Here is a 17,509-nt window from a genome sequence, read left to right as displayed (position 1 = left end):
GTTATAGCAGCACAAAACAAACAAGACAACAAGCAACAATGATGTGAACAGAAATAAAAATGGACATAACAAATGAACATTTTTGTCCAAATTAGGTCCACAAGACTTTATCTGCACCATCCGGGCCCAAACACCTTAAGATTTTGGTAGTTCATTTGGTAGCAAAAACTGACCTTAATTGCCATGAGGATATTTAGAGTCTTTTATTCCACTTAGCTGATTATTCACACATATCACAGCGAAAGTATGAACATGTCTGATTACCATTTCCTGCTCCAGATTCTGTGATAGGGGCTTACAGAGTATACAGGATATACAGAGTATAACTTTTCTGAAATCTTAGATTGAATTCCAAAGCACATCTGGGCTTAAGGGACTGTGGATTTGTATTTTAAGGAGGTAGGGGGGTTGTTCTCCATGGCAGTGAAAGAAGCTGTGAGCTGCCTTGGGCTTTGGCATATTTCCCTATCACGCAGATAAGAAGCTAGTTCAGTCAGTGCAGATTTGGCAGATTTGTGGATGGAAAAAACTGGTGCTCCCTGGAGAAGGGAAGCAGATTGAGGAATTACTGACACCTTCTAGGGGTGACGATCCCAGATGTGCTGGTGAAGCACAGACAGGTTCTCTTCATGCCTCCACTACCCTGGTCTCGACCAAACTGCAGAGGGAGAAACTCAGGTGAGAGTGAGAAAGCACAAAGACACTTTCAGTTAGGTTTGTATCGGTGTGATCGTCACTTAGCACTCATTTATTCGTGTATTCATACATTTATGCATGTTTAATTCATAGATCAAACTGGAGGGTCCACAAACAGGCTGAAGATCTCGTCTGGAGGGAGACTGCAGTGAACCCAAGATCTCTCAAATAAGCGCACTGACATAAGAAGTTTTAGAAAAGAATGAGCACAGTGCTGTGAGAGCAGCTACCAGGGGGCTGAACTGGGTCCCCTCGGCCAGGCTTCCGAGTCGAGCCGCCGGCTGGGTGGGACCAGAAGACGCGCTAGGCCTCGCCCAGGATCCCTCCCTGAGGACAAGCGGAAGGCAGGGTCCTCTCTTTTCCCTCTTGTCCTTCAGCGTTCGCGGGACCCGGATGGTAGATCCGCCGTCCAGGCGCCCAGCTAGAACCCGCCGGTGCAGCTGGCCCCTGCCATTTCCGCTTCCGGCCGTGGGGCTGGGGTTTCCGGTTGTCGGAGGCGCGTCTTCACTGCTGTCAAGGGGCGGTACGGCCCGGAAGCAGCGGCAGCAGCGCGGAGACAGCCGGGCTGGCCATGGCGGCGAATCTAAGCCGGAACGGGCCAGCGCTGCAGGAGGCCTACGTGCGGGTGGTCACCGAGAAGTCCCCAACCGACTGGTGGGCGGCGAGGCGGGCCGGGGTCGGGCCAGGGGCTGCCACGGGGGTGGGTCTGTCTGGGGCGAGCCGGGGACGCGGGAGGAACAGGAGCTCCAGCGCGGAGTGGCGCCGCCGCAGGTGGCCGGGGGCTTACCTGTCTCTCCCTTCCACGCCGCAGCGGGAGTGCTATCTCACCCTCGTCACCCCTTGCTCCGCCGATTGTGGACAGGTTAAACCCGGCTTGGGGGGACCCAGTGAGTCCTGCCCCTCCCCCTGCCGCTCGCCACCCAGTGTGGGCTCCGCGGGCTTCCATGTTGGATCCTCGGCCTGATTGTGCTTGCTAGCTTCGCCAGGCTCTTCTTTCCAGCCCTGGGACTTCCCTGGAGAAAGGGGTCCTGCACAGCCCTCCCTAAGAAGGCAGAAGCCGTGTCCCGTTTCTTGCAAACGCTGTCTTCAGGGATAGGCCGTTGAGAGCGGTCTGGCAGCCGGGCTGGGAACGTGAGCCTTGCTCTGGGGGCTTCAGATGAGGAGCTCCGGGATCTCGGTTCTCGGTTCTTTGTGAACGTGGACTTCAGAACTTCGTTTCTCCAAAAAGTGTACTCTTTCCTGTGCCTGAGCCATGGGAAGATGTACAAAAGTAGGAAGCTTGCTATCTATTTGGGAAAAGGTCCCATTTTTCCTCCGCCACCCAAGATATCCTCACTTTCCCCTTTGTTTAATTGTTTTTAGTGACCGGTTTTGGGAAATTCCAGTTCTGAGAAATATGCTGAGTATGGTGGGCTAAGGTGACCAACTTTGGGGAATAGAAACTGGGCACTGGAGGCTGAGTCGTGGAGGGGTCACCCTGTGGTCAGCACTGAGGCCCTCCCGACTGAGTCTTCCTCTTGTGTGGGGGCCATCTACACTTTTATAAGTGCTTTCTCATCTCTGCACTTCCCTAGTGCCCAGCACAGAGCGGCTTTTATACAGTGTACTGTTGCGATACTGACGATGTTGTAGCTTTGCCTTTTCCTCAGCCCTGGGCCATTAGGGGAAGAGCTTTAGAACACCAGTTGCTTGGGTCTGTGGGGTCTCTGTAGACTCTCCTATCAGGTCTGGGTTCCCTGGATGGTACTTGTGCCAAATAGCACATCTTCTGTTTGGGAGACATCTAAAGAAGGGTGTCTCATCACTTCCTTGGTAGGGTTTTCTGCCTGCTTTATAATCCCTCAGAAAATTTACCCACATGTCAGTCACTTGTTTTTCTAAGGAGAGTCCCTAGATGTCAGCCCCCTGTTTTGCCTTCTCCTATTCCTGTTCGTGTTTCTCTTAGACCCCTCCTGTTACTTCAAACCCATTCAAAGGTATCTCTGCAGTGAGTGCTCCATTTTCGTGTCCACATGATACCATTTGACTTTAGAACCCAGAAGAATCTTTGCCCCTCTCCAGCCCTGCCCAATTAAAGATTTTGCTTCTCATTCTGTAGAAGATTTTGATCATTCTGTTTACCCTTGCAACTTACCTAGGAGCCTCCTGGCCCTCCTGATCTATTTCCCTTCTAGGTCTCTCTTCATCATCAGTCTTCTCGGGAACCATCACTGGTTTGGGATGATGCCTCACAGCCCATCTGGCAGTTTGGGCTTCCCTCTTCAGACCTCCTGTGTTCCTAGCCTTTCTTTGGGCTTCTTACCAGAGCTGTCTGCTACCACTCCTGGCCTCACATTTAAACCCACCCTATCTACTCTCTGTCCCTCATGAGGGTTATGGAGCCTCCTCTTTGCCCTCGCAAAGTCAGAACCTACCAGCTTGTAAGATTTGAGGAAGAGGCACCTAACTGAAAGTGCCTTTGTGCATGAAGAACCTGTCACTGGACTCATCTGCCCAGACAGCCATGCCCTGCCCCCTCCCTGCCTCCAGGCTCCTGCAGCACTATAGGTTGTGTCACTCAGCAGCATAACCCACTGGCCTCCACCCTCATTGTCACAGCCATTAAGGTAGTTACTCAGCAGATACTGTGTGGCATATTCCCGCACACTGTGGAAAAATATCTGGACCATGTCACTTCCTTGCCTGTAACTCTGCAGTGGCTTCCTGTTGCACATTAAATAAAGCCTAGACTCCTTGCTCTGCTGCTGCCGTGCATGACCCAGAACCTACCACCCCTCCCATTTACCACACTGTGTCCACACCTGTTTGTCACCACTCTGGCTTTATTTCTCTTCCTCAAACTTACAAGCTGGTTCCTCTTCAGGATCCTTGCTCTGCTGCGTCCTCTGCGTAGAGCACACATCTTCCACATGGTTCCAGGTGGCTCCCCAGCCTTCACTTCTTGGCTGCTCTGAGGTTGCCTTCTCAGAGAGGCCTTCCTTGATTCCTAGCTTCCTGTCTGTAGGCACTTTTTCCCATCTTTCTGTTTGACTTCCTTCAGAGACATACCCACACAACATATGCGGGAAATCCTTACGACTTTTCTTGTCACCTTTATCTCTTACTAGAAGGGGTGGGGTGGGCCTTCTCTTTGTCCTTGGTGCCTGAGGCACAGTTGTTATGTGTAGCAGATGCTTAGATGAAGGGTGGACTGAGAGTCGTATAGAAAAAGTGGTGGAGATATCAGAGGAAGAAGAGGTGGTCTCTAATTTGGTGGGTCATAAGAGGTTTCACACACACAGTGCTGGCATTGGGGAGGCCATATAGAGTGGGGAGCCGCCATGACATCAGCTCTCCATCTTGGATCTTATTGTTCTCACCTGGTTCATGTTTCACCTCCTGCACCTGCTTCACTCTCTGATAGTACATTAGTGTTAGGTGTGTGTTTTTTTTTTTCGTTAGAGAGTAAGTTCCATGGGCAGGACCTTTTAGGGATTGTTCATAGCTTCATTCCTGTCACTAGTAAGCAGTAGGCTCTGGGTACTTATTTTCAGAAGGAATGACTGAATTATAAGGTGCTCAACACTCCATATTCCTTGCTTTTCAGAGTCCAGTGCACCATGTTTTTTCATGTTGATTTGAAACTTCCTTTGCCCTTCTTTCAGAGGGCCTCTGAAGTGGGAAGGAGCCTCTGAATTGGGATCATTCTTATTTTATTATTGCTTTTTTTTTTGAGATGGAGTCTTGCACTGTTGCCTGGGCTGGAGTGCAATGGCGAGATCTTGGCTCACTGCAACCTCTGCCTCCCAGGTTCAAGTGATTCTCCTGCCTCAGCCTCCCGAGTAGCTGGGATTATAGGTGCCTGCCACCATGCCTGGCTAACTTTTTGGATTTTTAGTAGACACTGGGTTTCACTATGTTGGCCAGGCTTGTCTTGAACTCCTGACCTCGTGATCCGCCCGCCTTGGCTTCCCAAAGTGCAGGGATTGCAGATGTGAGCCACCATGCCTGGCAGCTGGGAATATTCTTAAAGGTGGCCTGGGGTAGAGGGGAATGAAATCAGAGAAATAGGTCGCAGGCATTGAGCTTGGTTCTTATTAGCTGCTGCCCCTTTTTTTTTTTTGAGAGGAGTTTCGCTCTTGTTGCCCAGGCTGGAGTGCAGTGGCATGATCTTAGCTCACTGCAGCCTCCCAGGTTTAAGTAATTCTCCTGCCTCAGCCTCCCGAGTAGCTGGGATCACAGGTGTGCGCCACAATGCCCAGCTAATTGTGTATTTTCAGTAGACACAAGGTTTCTCATGTTGGCCAGGATGGTCTCAAACTCCTGACCTCAGTTGATCTGCTCACCTTGGCCTCCCAAAGTGCTGGGATTACAGGCGCGAGCCACCACAGCTGGCTGAGTCCCTTCTTGCAAGAGCTGGGTTGAGCTGCCATCTTCTGTTCTCTGCTGCTTGTGCCAGCTCGCTGTCTTCTGGCAGCCAGGGCTTTGTGACCATCAAGAGGAATGGGCTTTTTTCCTCCAGGGAGTTCCACCAGCTCTCGCTGGCAGTGTGCCATCTCTCAAATCTTTCTCTTGTTTCTCTGTGGTCTTTTCTCGAGTTCCTTTTCTCTGAGTATTTCTTGTTCAGTGTTTCTCTCCTTCTGTATTCCGTCTCCTCCCCTGTTAAGCAGTGGCTCTTTCCTGGTGGCCTGTTTCCTCCCTACCAACCATATCCACCAGGCCTGGGTCTAATTTCTTCCATCTTTCTCAGACACAAGCATTTCTACCCAGTGGCATTGGCAAAGCCCTAGGGAAGCCAAGTTGAAGCTGATTTGTTCCTGTCCGACTGGAGCTTCTGTCTGGCCCGCCTCAGCAGGCCTATGCTTTAGAGGCTGGGGAGATGACACACACTGGACTGGGTTTTGCCTTTGACTTGCAGTTCAGTGGGTCAGTGCTCCCAACCCATGTCCAGCAACCCTGCTGGGGATGTTGAGTTGCTGCAAGGTTTGTGCTAATAGCTGGTTTTAAGTGTACTACAGGGAACCCCTCACACAGATTACTTTTTACAGAGACCACTTCTTTCCTCTGGGGCACAAGTTTATAAACCACAATGAATCTTTTCCAGAGGTTTTTTTTTTTTTTTTTTAAGAGTTGGAGTTTTGCTCTGTTGCCTGGGCTGGAGTACAATGGTATCATCATGGCTCATTGCAGCTTCAACCTCCCAGGCTTAAGCAATCCTCCCACCTCAGCTTCCCAAATAGGTGATTTTTATTTTTGCCTGGCTGATTTTTATTTTTGGTAGAGACAAGATGCTACCAGGTTGCCCAGACTGGTCTCAAACTCCTGGGCTCATACGATCTTCCTGCCTCAGCCTCCCAAAGTGCTGGTGCTGGGATTACAGGCATGAGCCACCATGCCTGGCCCAGAGTTCTTATGAATAATTAATCTTACAGGAAAAGAAAGCCATGGCCCCATGTCACCCATGGAGAGATAAGGCTCTGCTAGATAGAAAACTTGCTCATGGGGACCTGTCCGTGAAGGGCTTGGCAGGTTCATGGTTTTAACTGTGTGATTTCATGTTGTGGCATTGCCTTGTGGTTTCCGATGAACACAACCTGTAGAAGTGTATGTTTACCAAAGAGTCTCAAGCCTGGAAGGACCTGCTACCCTACCCGCCAGGCTTCACTGGAGCCAGGGCAGACATGCACAGGAGTGGTGGGCAGCCTTCCAAGGGGTCCAGTGCATGTATTCTCCAACTTGCTTCTCCTTATGGGTGCTCTGGGTTCAGGAATATGTATGTTTTATCTCTTCAAATCCATATACCTGGTGGCCAGGTGAGTATTTGACACAAGACTGTATAGCAGTTGTTGCAAAACTCCACAGCTCATGTTTTCCTCACAGTAGATGTGTGCTCCCCCCACCCCATGGTAAGTCAGGCCAGCATCATCCCAGCTGCAGAGCTGAGAATGCTGCGTAGTTGCCTACTGAGAACCTGCCTAGTGGGTCAGAGCAAATCGAGAACAGGCCCATGTCTGCTCACAGTGTTAGTGTCAGCCAAAGCTCTTTGGGGTATAGTGGGAAGCCATGGTAGGTGCGGTGTGGAGAGACGGAACCCAAGATGCTAGCCACAGAACTCACTTGTGTTTCATTTCAGGGCTCTCTTTACCTATGAAGGCAATAGCAATGACATCCGTGTGGCTGGCACAGGGGGTGAGTATGACTCCAAATGGACTTGGGGATACCAGGAGGTAGGGGCTGAGGTGTGCAAAGGAGAGAGGATTGTGACCATCAGCAGTCCATCTCAGCTGGCATTTCAGCTCTTGCACAGGAAGAAGGGGACTCTTATCACACTGGTGGCCTCTGCCAGTAGCTCAACACCTTCCTCCACTGAGAGTGGGAAGCAGGCTGGAGCCTGCCTCCTGCAGACCCACCCCGCATTAACGCCATTGGCGGTTCTCTGGCCCCTGATCACGACATGAGCTGGCAGGACTCGGGGCCAGAGCACTCAGCTGTTTTGGTCCACCAAGCCACATGGGGCTTCCAGTGCTCACTGGCAACTTCTGGTAGGCTTAAGGTTTCAGAAATGTGTAAATGAAAACACTTCTCCTCGGCTCTCCTCCCTTCAGGGTGCAGGGTAGTGCTTTCTCTGTGTCTACTTGGGGAGAGCTGAGTGGGAAACAGGCTGACCCTCTCCAGGTTGTGGGCAGCCTGCATCCAGGGAGCTGCTGCGGGAAGCTTACCAGTCCTAGAACTGGTGCTGGTGGAGAGAAGGTCCACAGACATGTCCTCTTCTCCCTTTGTCCTGTCCTGGCCTCGTGCCGAGTGCTTGCAGGGGCCAGCATTCTCACTGGGAGAGGCAGTATCACTACAGATAGTCACAGGAGAGGCTCTGGGGGTCTCTACAGGAAGGACAGACTCTTGGCCAGCATAGGGTACAGGTTGTCAGAATAGGCTGGGTCAGAGTGTGACCTGTGGGTCCCCAGCTGACATCCCTGACTGCTCTTCCTCCAGAACTTGCCTGACCCCTTCCTCTGTCCTGAGCTGGACACGGCTTCATTGTTCAATGAGTGTTCAGAGTGTGTTCGCCACGGTTTGGTGGCTGTTGTTGGTAGAAAGCCCCTTCCTTTCACAACATTTTCAGGAGGTGTACTCTTTGTAGAAGGAGCACCATTGAACAGTAGACATGTGGTGTAGCAGGTGACTGGGAGTTGCAGGGATCAGCAACTCAGGTTTCCTATCATCATCCCCAGTGGCACAGGACAGGGCTCTGTCACAAACTCGACAAGTTGCTATCCCCAGAGTGGGGACTCATGACAGCCTCCACACACAGAGCCCTGTAGCTAAAACACCTCATCAGCTCCTCCTCCTTATAACCTGGGAAAGCTTGTGGGGGCTAAGCCTCAGTGGCAGGGGAGAATTGTTTAGAGCTGCCCACTCCTGTGCTCCCCCCGGCTCCCATCACCCTCTCTTCTGTCTGAGAGTCTGTGAGGGCTGAGCCAGTTATACCACTGTAGGGCTTTCCATCTGGTTTGGCCGTCTGGGCGGCCCTGGAGCCTGAGCAGACACAGATGCAGGGAGGGGTGACTCCACAGGCCCTGCTATTCGGGTCCCCTTTGCAAGGTTGAGGCAACAATAAAATTTTGACATAGAGATCCTCCATTTGGAAGTCTGGTGACTGGTTTGCCGTGGAAATTACCCTGTTTTTCTTTCCAGAATTACCTCTGGATTTAGAGAAGTGGTTTTTAAATGAGTGAGGGTAAAAAAAATTACCTGAGGTGCTTGTTAGAATTGCAGACTCCTGGGTCCCACCCAGCTCTCATCAGTCGGTTTAGTGGGGGTGGTGCCCAGGACTCTGATTTTAAACATACCCCTAGAAAGATTCTGATACAGGTAGAGGTGAGAAGCCCTGGTTTAAAGGCAGCTCGGCTTCCCTTCCTGGTGGGACCGGGGCCAGCAGGGAATGTCAGCGCCACCCCTTACCTTCCTTGTGACTCTGCTGCAGAGGGTGGTCTGGAGGAGATGGTGGAGGAGCTCAACAGCGGGAAGGTGATGTACGCCTTCTGCAGAGTGAAGGACCCCAACTCTGGACTCCCCAAATTTGTCCTCATCAACTGGGTATGTAGAGCCTGTTTCATCTAGATGTGACCCAGGAAACCCCATCGTCTTCTTTCCTGTTTTGTCTTGACGTCAGGAACAGAGCGTTTTACTGGCATGACTTAGTAGATCAACAGAACAGCTCTGAACTGGTGAATGAGCAGAATAGTTGATAGAGTCATTGTGGTCTAAGGAATAACTGTGTCTTTGCTATGCAGAATTCACCCTCCAAGCCTAGAGTTCTTTCTGCAGAATGGAGTGAAAGCATTCCCAGGGAGTCGTTGCCCCGTCCTCTTGAGGGTGGTTGTTCTGATGGAGTAGAGAGCCTGAGGGAGTGTTTAGGAGCCTGGGAGTGCAGGGACAGGGCCTCTTTGATCCCTTCGTGGAGATCAAGAAGACTCATGAAGGTTGGGCGCAGTGGCTCACGCCTGTAATCCTAGCATTTTGGGAGGCCGAGGTGGGTGGATCGCCTGAGCTCAGGAGTTCGAGACTAGCCTGGGCAACATGGTGAAACCCCCTCTCTACTAAAATACAAAAAATTAGCCGGGCATCGCAGCATAAGCCTATAGTCCCAGCTACTTGGGAGGCTGAGGCAGGAGAATTGCTTGAACCCGGGAGGCGGAGGTTGCAGTAAGCCAAGGTTGCGCCACTGCGCTCCAGCCTGGGTGAGAGAGTGAGACTCTGTCTCCAAAAAAAAAACCCAAAAATCTCATGAAACCCCCTCTACAGCGGAAGCCAGTAGCCATCCTGCTCAGAGAGTGTGCATTAGCCCCTTGGAGGCATGGGAACTTAATCTGTCTGACACAGTCAGAATAGGTTCTGCTTTGGGTGTTTCAGTTTTCTTTTCTGGGACACAGGGTAGATACTGGGTTCCCAGGGGAGGGAAGTGGCTTTTAGGGGAGGCCTGGGTCATTCTGGGCATACTTGTGTTGCAGACAGGCGAGGGCGTGAACGATGTGCGGAAAGGAGCCTGCGCCAGCCACGTCAGCACCATGGCCAACTTCCTGAAGGTGAGGCCAGGCAAGGCCTGCTCCACTGGGAACAGGCCTCACAGGCTTGAGGTCTCCCCGGTTCCCGGGTGCGAGCGAGTGGGAATCAGAACTGGAGTCGGGAGTGTGCTCATGACTAATGCTCTCTGCCTGCCCTTCAGGGCATCACCAGAGGCTGCTTCACTCTCGATCAGCAAGTGCATGGGAGGTCAGGATGTGGCCAGAGCCAGCTACAGGCTGACCTCAGTGGGGCAGGGTGAAGGACCATGATGGAGCTGGTGCAGTGGGAAGGCTGGGCCCTGGTTCTGTTTTGTTTTATGATCCCTCTAAACAGCTTAGTAATACCGTCAGGATTTGGAGGAAGAGGAGAGTGCCACCACCTTAGCACGCACATGCCCTTTGATGCATTCCTTTCCAGCCCATTTCTACATGGATTCATGTCAGTCCTTAATAGAACCTTTTTGAATTTTAAAAAATATTTGTAGCAAAAGCATTTATTGGTTACTTGTCAGGTAACTTTTTGCATTTCTCTGGTTGCATTTCTTTTGGTGAAGGAGATTCAGAATTTTGATATCTGGTTCTGCCGACACTTCTTCAACTATACCTCAGTCTCCATCTAGGAGCTGATAAGAGAATTCCCAGCTTATCGAGTATACAGGTTTGAGTATCCTTTATCTGAAATGCTTAGGACCAAAAATGTTTAGGAGTTTTTCAGATTTTGGAATATTTGCATTATATACTTACCAGTTCAGCATCCAAAATCCGAAATTCTCCAGAATCTGAAGTGTATTGAGTGCTGACATGATGCTTAAAGGAAATGTTCATTGGAGCAGTTTGGATTTCAGAATTTTAGGTTAGGGATGCTCAACCTGTATAGTAACACGCTTTTCTTTGTGTTGGGAACATTACAGTTTTTCTCTTCTAGCTAATTTGAAATACACAATAAATTATTGTTAACTGTAATTTCCCGCTGGGTGTGGTGGCTCATGCCTGTAATCCCAGCACTTTGGGAGACCGAGGCAGGCGGATCACCTGAGGTTGGGAGTTTGAGACCAGCCTGACCAACATGGAGAAACCCCATCTCTACTAAAAATATAAAAAATTAGCCGAGTGTGGTGGCACATGCCTGTAATCCCAACTACTCGGGAGGCTGAGGTAGGAGAATCACTTAAACCCAGGATGCAGAAGTTGTGCTGAGCTGAGATTGCACCATTGTACTCCAGCCTGGGCAACAAGGGCAAAATTCCGTCTCAAAACAAACAAACAAACAAACTATAATTTACCTTCTGTACTATTGAATACTAGAATTTATTCCTTCTATTTAACTGTATTTTTGTATCTGTTAAGCAACTTCTCTTCATTTTTCTCTCCCCCATGCCCTTCCCAGCCCCTGGTAACCACCATTCTCTCTCCCTCCAGGATACCCACTCTTTTAGTTCCCACCTATGCGTGAGAACATGCAATACTTGTCTTCTGTGCCTGGCTTATTTCCCTTAACATAATGACCTCCAGTTCCATCCATGCTGCTGCAAGTGACAGGATGTCATTCTGTTTTATGGCTGAATAATATTCCTTCATGTTTATATACTACATGTTCTTTACCCTTTCATCCACTGATGGACATTTAGGTTGATTCCATATTTTGGCTGTTGTTAATAGTGCAGAATACCAGAGTTGGATATATCCCCAGCAGTGGGATTGCTAGATCATATGGTAGTTATATTTTTAGTGGAACAAAAATACTGTTTTAAAAACTATACTGTCGGCTGTGCGTGGTGGCTTATGCCTGTAATCTCAGCACTTTGGGAAGCCAAGGCGGGTGGATCACCTGAGTCAGGAGTTCTGAGACCAGCCTGGCCAACATGATGAAACTCCATCTCTACTAAAAAAAAATTCAATTAGCCAGGCATGGTGGCAGGCACCTGTAATCCCAGCTACTCAGGAGGCTGAGGCAGAAGAATCTCTTGAACCCAGGAGGTGGAGGTTGCAGTGAGCCGAGATTGTGTCACTGCACTCCATCCTGGGTGACAGGGTGAGACTCTGTCTCAAAAAAACCATAAAACAAAAAAACACACAGTTTTTATAATGGCTGTACTACTTTACATTCCTGTAAGTGTGTGGACTTATTTCTGGGTGCTCTGTTAGTTTCCATTGTTCTATGTGTCTGTGTTTATGCCAGTACCATGCTATTTTGATTACTATAGCTTTGTAGTTTAATTTTAAATCAGGTAGCGTGAAGCCTCCAACTTTGTTCTTTTTGCTTAGGATTGCTTTAGCTATTCAGGGTCTTTTGTGGTTTCCAGATGGCATTTAAAATTAGTTTTCATTGATTAGAAGGAAGGCCTTTGATGCAAATCATGCCTGGGCCATCTACTGATACGCAGCAGGGAATGTATACAGCTATAGAAGGAACTACTGGATAGCACGTGGAGGGCGAGGGTCTCACATGAGCTGGGGCAAGTATGAAGGGTTTGCTCCAAGTTGGTTTGTTCGAGCCCTTGAGGGGAACTTGTGTCTCGGTTCTCAGCAGCCAGACAGGCACCTTCTGGTTTCACGATTCCAGTCCTGTGTGGTGTAGTGGTGGCCTGTGCTGTGTGGACTGACAGGAGTTTGCCCCATCTTCTCCTGGGCTTACAAAGCCTTTTTTTCAAGTGCTACTCCCGCTGCAGGGGGCCCATGTGACCATCAACGCACGGGCCGAGGAGGATGTGGAGCCCGAGTGCATCATGGAGAAGGTGGCCAAGGCTTCAGGTGCCAACTACAGCTTTCACAAAGAGAGTGGCCGCTTCCAGGACGCGGGGCCCCAGGCCCCAGTGGTAAGTGCTGAGGGCAGGGGGCCAAGAGTGTGCACTTTCCAGCACCCAGGCTGGCTGGGCACTCGCCTGCCTACTTTCTGTAGATGGCAACCCCTGAGCTGTGGTGGGTGTCCACTGATTAGATGAGCAGGAGTAGCACTCTTACCTTGCCTGGGGATTGGACTAGCTGTTTCAGAGCCCTCATCTGGAGCCCACCCTGTGCGGTCAGAATGGAGGCTCTGCAGGATGCCTGGCTGTGATAGTCTGGCGCCCTCGAGACCATGACACTGGCACATCCTTTCTTGCCCTGGCCCCCATCCATGAGGGCCAGAGACCACCAGAGACCCTTCCAGTGTTTGGGATTGAGCCTCCCCCTTGGGACAGTGTCCTGGGCTTCTTTCAGGTCATCTTGGTGTGTGTCTCCTTGAGGGTCACTGGGCAGCGCTCTGTTGCCACTGCTGGGTCCAGTCCTGGCAGCGCTCACCTGTGCTGTTGCGAGTTTAGTGAATTCTCTCCTCTGGTGCCTGTGGGCCTGGGCTTCCACCTGGGTTCACATCTCTAATGAGTGCTGTCCCCTACAGGGCTCTGTATACCAGAAGACCAATGCTGTGTCTGAGATTAAAAGGGTTGGTAAAGACAGCTTCTGGGCCAAAGCAGAGGTGAGTGCTGCCCCGGGTGTGCCAGGCACGTGGGAGCGTTCTGCTTGCTGTGGCTCAGCTTTCCTCACAAGCGAGCTCGTGCAGCATCTGCTCTCCTTGGTGCCCATTACAGATGGTCACACTGAGGCTCGGTAGGTTAAGGCACAAGGCTAATGAGTGACTGACTCTGTTGCTCGCCTTTGGCTATGTGCCTAAAGCCCAGTCGTGGACAAGGGATGAGGCTAAAGTGTTAGCACAGGGCTGAGTGGGCAGTGGCTCTCCCCACAGAAGGAGGAAGAGAACCGTCGCCTGGAAGAAAAGCGGCGGGCTGAGGAGGCACAGCGGCAGCTGGAGCAGGAGCGCCGGGAGCGTGAGCTGCGTGAGGCTGCACGCCGGGAGCAGCGCTATCAGGAGCAGGGTGGCGAGGTCAGCCCCCAGAGGTGAGACAGAGGTGGGGGCTGGACTGGGGAACCCACCCCGGGGCATTGCTGGGCACCTGCTCCATCCCGCGGATGCGAGGAGGACTGAGCAGTGTGGCGTGAGAGGCTGTGGCTGTGCCTCAGCTGTGCCCCACCCGGCCCTTCCCAGCAGGACATGGGAGCAGCAGCAAGAAGTGGTTTCAAGGAACCGAGATGAGCAGGTAAGATGGGGGTGCTCTACTTGTCTGGGCCTGTCCTGGCCACACACAGAAGTCCCTGATCTCAGACTGAGGGCCTAGCCCAGACCTGGGCAGAGGCCACCCTGCTCTCAGCTAGGGCAGGTTGACATCTGGGCACCTCAAGGGAGAAAAGCCAAGGGTGGAAGCTTCTGGCATGGACCGCACCTGGTCCCAGGGGAGGCCCTGTGAACCTCTCGGCTTCTGTATTTTACTTCCTTTTTAAAAATTACTTTTTATTTTTAAATGACTTTTCACCTGAGGACATGTTTTGCCTCTTGGCCCCACATTTACCTTTGAGGGGCTACCCGGCCAACAGCTAGAGCGGTTGTGATCTGGGGAGAAGCGGTGAAAGTTTCTCCCACTGCAGGGGACGACATGTGCTTCCCCGCAGGAGTCTGCTGTGCACCCACGGGAGATTTTCAAGCAGAAGGAGAGGGCCATGTCCACCACCTCCATCTCCAGTCCTCAGCCGGGTGAGACCTTCCTCTAGGCCTGGCCACAAGGCAGCAGCAGGCTGAAGGGGAGCCTGGGGTCCTATGTGGGCTCCCCCGAGGCTAGTGACAGATGTATCGGTGACAGGGATGAGTGAGTGAGGAGGAGGCACACTTGGGGCCCTTGACCTCATCAGTGACTACGCTGGTCACCAGTTTGGCCTCCAAAAGATACTGGGCTGCACTGTCTACCAGGTCACCACATAACACATAGTCCTGGGGTGTCTGTTCCTGCACTAGCCAGGGCAAGCTCCTTAAGACTGCCTTGAGTACACCAGGTTGGAGTGCGGAGGGTGGGGTGTGTGTGTGTGTGTGTGTGTGTGTGTGTGTGTGTGTGTGTGTTTCAGCAGGTGGTGTTTCTGAAGTGATGTGTGTGTTTACCTGGGTTTGCAGGCAAGCTGAGGAGCCCCTTCCTGCAAAAGCAGCTCACCCAACCAGAGACCCACTTCAGCAGAGAGCCAGCTGCCACCGTCTCAAGGCCCAGGGCAGGCAAGGCACTTGTCACTCCATGGGGACCCTGGAGGACAGTGGTGGAGAAGGGGGATGTGTGGGAGTGAGAACCTACTGTGTTCCCTGGTGCAGATCTCCATGAAGAACCGATGCCCAGCACTCCTGCATGTCTGGTGCAGGCAGAAGAGGAGGCTGTGTATGAGGAGCCCCCGGAGCAGGAGACCTTCTACGAGGAGCCCCCACTGGTGGGTTTCTGCAGTGGGGCTGGGGCCAGGAAGGGGCTGCGTACTCAGGAACACTTATGGGGCGCCTGAGTTTTCTAGAGGCATGCTCCCCAGATCCCAGGTTGTAAAGCACATGCATTTTTGGAGCAGCCCTGTGCTATAAATTGTCAGAGCAAGCACCAGTCTGTAGGAGGTGCTGGGTGGGGACAGGGCCTTGTGGCCCATGGCTGGGGGATTTGTGCACTGTCCTGTGGCTCCTGTACTCTGGTAGGGTGGGGACAGCAGCTCTCGAGCCTGTAGACTGCCTGCCCTCTGCGTACTCCCAGCTTGAACTGAGCCATGTGGGACAGAGCAGCGATTGGGTGTAAGGGCTGAGTCTGGGGTAACACATTTGTCATCCCTGGGCAGGTGCAGCAGCAAGGTGCCGGCTCTGAGCACACTGACCACCACATGCAGGGCCAGGGGCTCACTGGGCAAGGGCTCTGTGCTCGTGCCCTGTATGACTACCAGGCAGGTAAGGTGCCCTGGCCTGGCTGGCATGGACCACAAGGTCCTAAGGTTAGGAGACAAGAGGGTCTGGGGTTTTATGGGAGGATGGCTCCAGGGGGTGTCAGGAAGAGAAGACAGGAGGGTGGGCGGTGTGTTTAGAGGTAGAAGCACCTCTGGAGTAGGGGTGACTGTGGCACTGGAGTGTCTTGCACAGCCAGGCCTCCCCATGTGCTCCTCGTAGCTACTTGCTGGCCGCTGATGTGAATCCTGGTTGCCATCCTTGTCATAGAACAGGGGTCTGAACAGGGAGGTGGGCCAGGCCTGGATGCTGGTTCCTCGGGCGTCCCTGGGTGGAGGCCTTGGGGAATGGGGCAGAGGCTCCCCATGGAGCAGGCTGGTAGGTGTCTAGCCTTTTTCAGGAATCCTCTGTAGGAGGGTGTGCCCCGGGGGTGTGGTCACCAGAGCTGCATTGGGACAGGGTGCAGTGTTGGCCAAAGCTTAGCAGGGTAGCAGGGGTGTTTCTGAGGGGGAACCAGAGCTGCAGTGAGCTGTGCTGCAGGAGGGTGGGGCTGCCTTGGGCTGCCTGAGCGGGTGGGATGTGGGAGGGAGCCCCTGACGTGCATCTGGGCTCATCCTCTTTGCAGCTGATGACACAGAGATCTCCTTTGACCCTGAGAACCTCATCACGGGCATCGAGGTGATCGACGAAGGCTGGTGGCGTGGCTATGGGCCAGATGGCCACTTTGGCATGTTCCCTGCCAACTACGTGGAGCTCATTGAGTGAGGCCGAGGGCACATCTTGCCTTTTCCCTCTCAGACCTGGCTTCCTTCTTGCTGGAAGAGGAGGCCTGGGAGTTGGCATTCTTCCAGGAATGGGAACCCCAGTGAGGATGGGGCCTCAGGGCTCCCCCTGGCTTGGCAGACTGCCTGTCACCCCAAATGCAGCAATGACCTGGTGATTCCCAAACATCCTTCCTGCATCCTCCCGACCCAGAGAGCTTGGCTCTTGCCTCTGACAGGATATTGAGCCAAGCTACACCTGTGGCCAGCCCTCTGGTGACCTCTGAGTGGCCACTACCAAGCTGGGGGGACGGGTCCTGAGCAGGGCCATCTGGGAGGCTCTGGCTGCCTTCTGCATTTATTTGCCTTTTTCTTTTTCTCTTGCTTCTAAGGGGTGGTGGCCACCACAGTTTAGAATGGCCCTTGGGAACAGTGAACTTAGAGAATTGTTTTTAGCGGAGTTTGTGACCAAAGTAAGAGTGGATCATGGTGGTTTGGCAGCAGGGAGGCTGTCTTGTTGGAGCCTGCTCTGTGCTCCCCACTCCACTTCTCTGTCCCTCTGCCTGGGCTATGGGAACGACCAAGCTCCCACCCTGGGTATTGAAAACAGCAGACACAGCGTGTTCCTCCACATGGCTCACTCGATGCCTGCCGGCTCCAGTGTGTGCCTCAGCTGATTCTGACTTCAGGAACAGTAACACAGAGTGGCCTTGGCCTGTTGTCTTCCCCTATTTTCTGTCCCAGTTCATCCATGTCTCTGAAGAACAAATATGCTTTTGGACCATGAATTGCCAGTTTGGTCTACACAGGCTCGCAGCTGTGACCCGCCCTGCTGTAGCCTGAATGCTCCTATGTGGGAACAGCCCCCCTCCCCTCCACCCCGCCTGCCGGGTGTCTGCCTCTGCTCTGTGTCTGGGGTGAGCACCCTCACCCTGAGATTGCGGCTGATGATCAGCCACCAGGAAGAGGTATAAATGTTAAGATGGGACTGAAGTTGGAGCCTTCCTGCCTTCCATTTTCTCTGGGAGAGACCAAGGTCTGCCCTGCTTTGTGCCTCAGGGATCCTCTGCCTACATGGGATGGCATGCTGTGTGTGGTGTGAGGTACCTGGCACCCACAGAGCATCCAGGGAATTAGGTTCCTCTGGGCCCCAGGGCTGCTAGGCGGACATGCTTGACTCGCAGTGTCACCTGCTGGTGCCTGGGGTGAAGGCTGCATGGAGCCCAACCCTGCTCCCGGCCTTCCTG

General features: G+C 52.4%; 1 protein-coding gene across 4 annotated transcripts; it reads left to right on the top strand.

Annotated features, from left to right (window-relative positions):
• Positions 1 to 1,202: 1,202 nt before the first annotated feature.
• On the top strand, positions 1,203 to 17,255 carry DBNL (drebrin like). 4 transcript variants are annotated; one of them, XM_012439202.2, is made up of 13 exons: positions 1,203 to 1,350; positions 6,809 to 6,864; positions 8,657 to 8,769; positions 9,684 to 9,758; positions 12,407 to 12,553; positions 13,114 to 13,191; positions 13,459 to 13,610; positions 13,762 to 13,810; positions 14,220 to 14,301; positions 14,713 to 14,808; positions 14,902 to 15,014; positions 15,402 to 15,507; positions 16,127 to 17,255. In XM_012439202.2, the coding sequence occupies exons 1-13, from the start codon at positions 1,268 to 1,270 to the stop codon at positions 16,264 to 16,266; spliced, it is 1,290 nt and encodes a 429-aa protein (XP_012294625.1). In that variant the 5' UTR covers positions 1,203 to 1,267; the 3' UTR covers positions 16,267 to 17,255. The 4 variants fall into 4 exon arrangements, with proteins under 4 accessions (XP_012294625.1, XP_012294623.1, XP_012294624.1 ...); XM_012439200.2 differs by having other exon boundaries at positions 14,196 to 14,301; XM_012439201.2 differs by having other exon boundaries at positions 13,759 to 13,810.
• Positions 17,256 to 17,509: the final 254 nt, after the last annotated feature.

Source organism: Aotus nancymaae, unplaced genomic scaffold (assembly GCF_030222135.1).
Source record: "Aotus nancymaae isolate 86718 unplaced genomic scaffold, 86718_ANA_hifiasm-v0.15.2.pri h1tg000065l, whole genome shotgun sequence".
Classification (NCBI taxonomy): domain Eukaryota; kingdom Metazoa; phylum Chordata; class Mammalia; order Primates; family Aotidae; genus Aotus; species Aotus nancymaae.
This window is presented reverse-complemented; position numbering and strand designations above follow the sequence as displayed.

Bases quoted from the DNA above. Each gene is read 5' to 3' on its own strand.
- DBNL (XM_012439199.2), top strand. From the start codon at position 1,268: ATGGCGGCGAATCTAAGCCGGAACGGGCCAGCGCTGCAGGAGGCCTAC. The intron at 9,759-12,406 runs GTGAGGCCAGGC...CTCCCGCTGCAG, and splicing joins CCATGGCCAACTTCCTGAAG to GGGGCCCATGTGACCATCAA. The intron at 13,811-14,195 runs GTAAGATGGGGG...CTCCCACTGCAG, and splicing joins CAAGGAACCGAGATGAGCAG to GGGACGACATGTGCTTCCCC.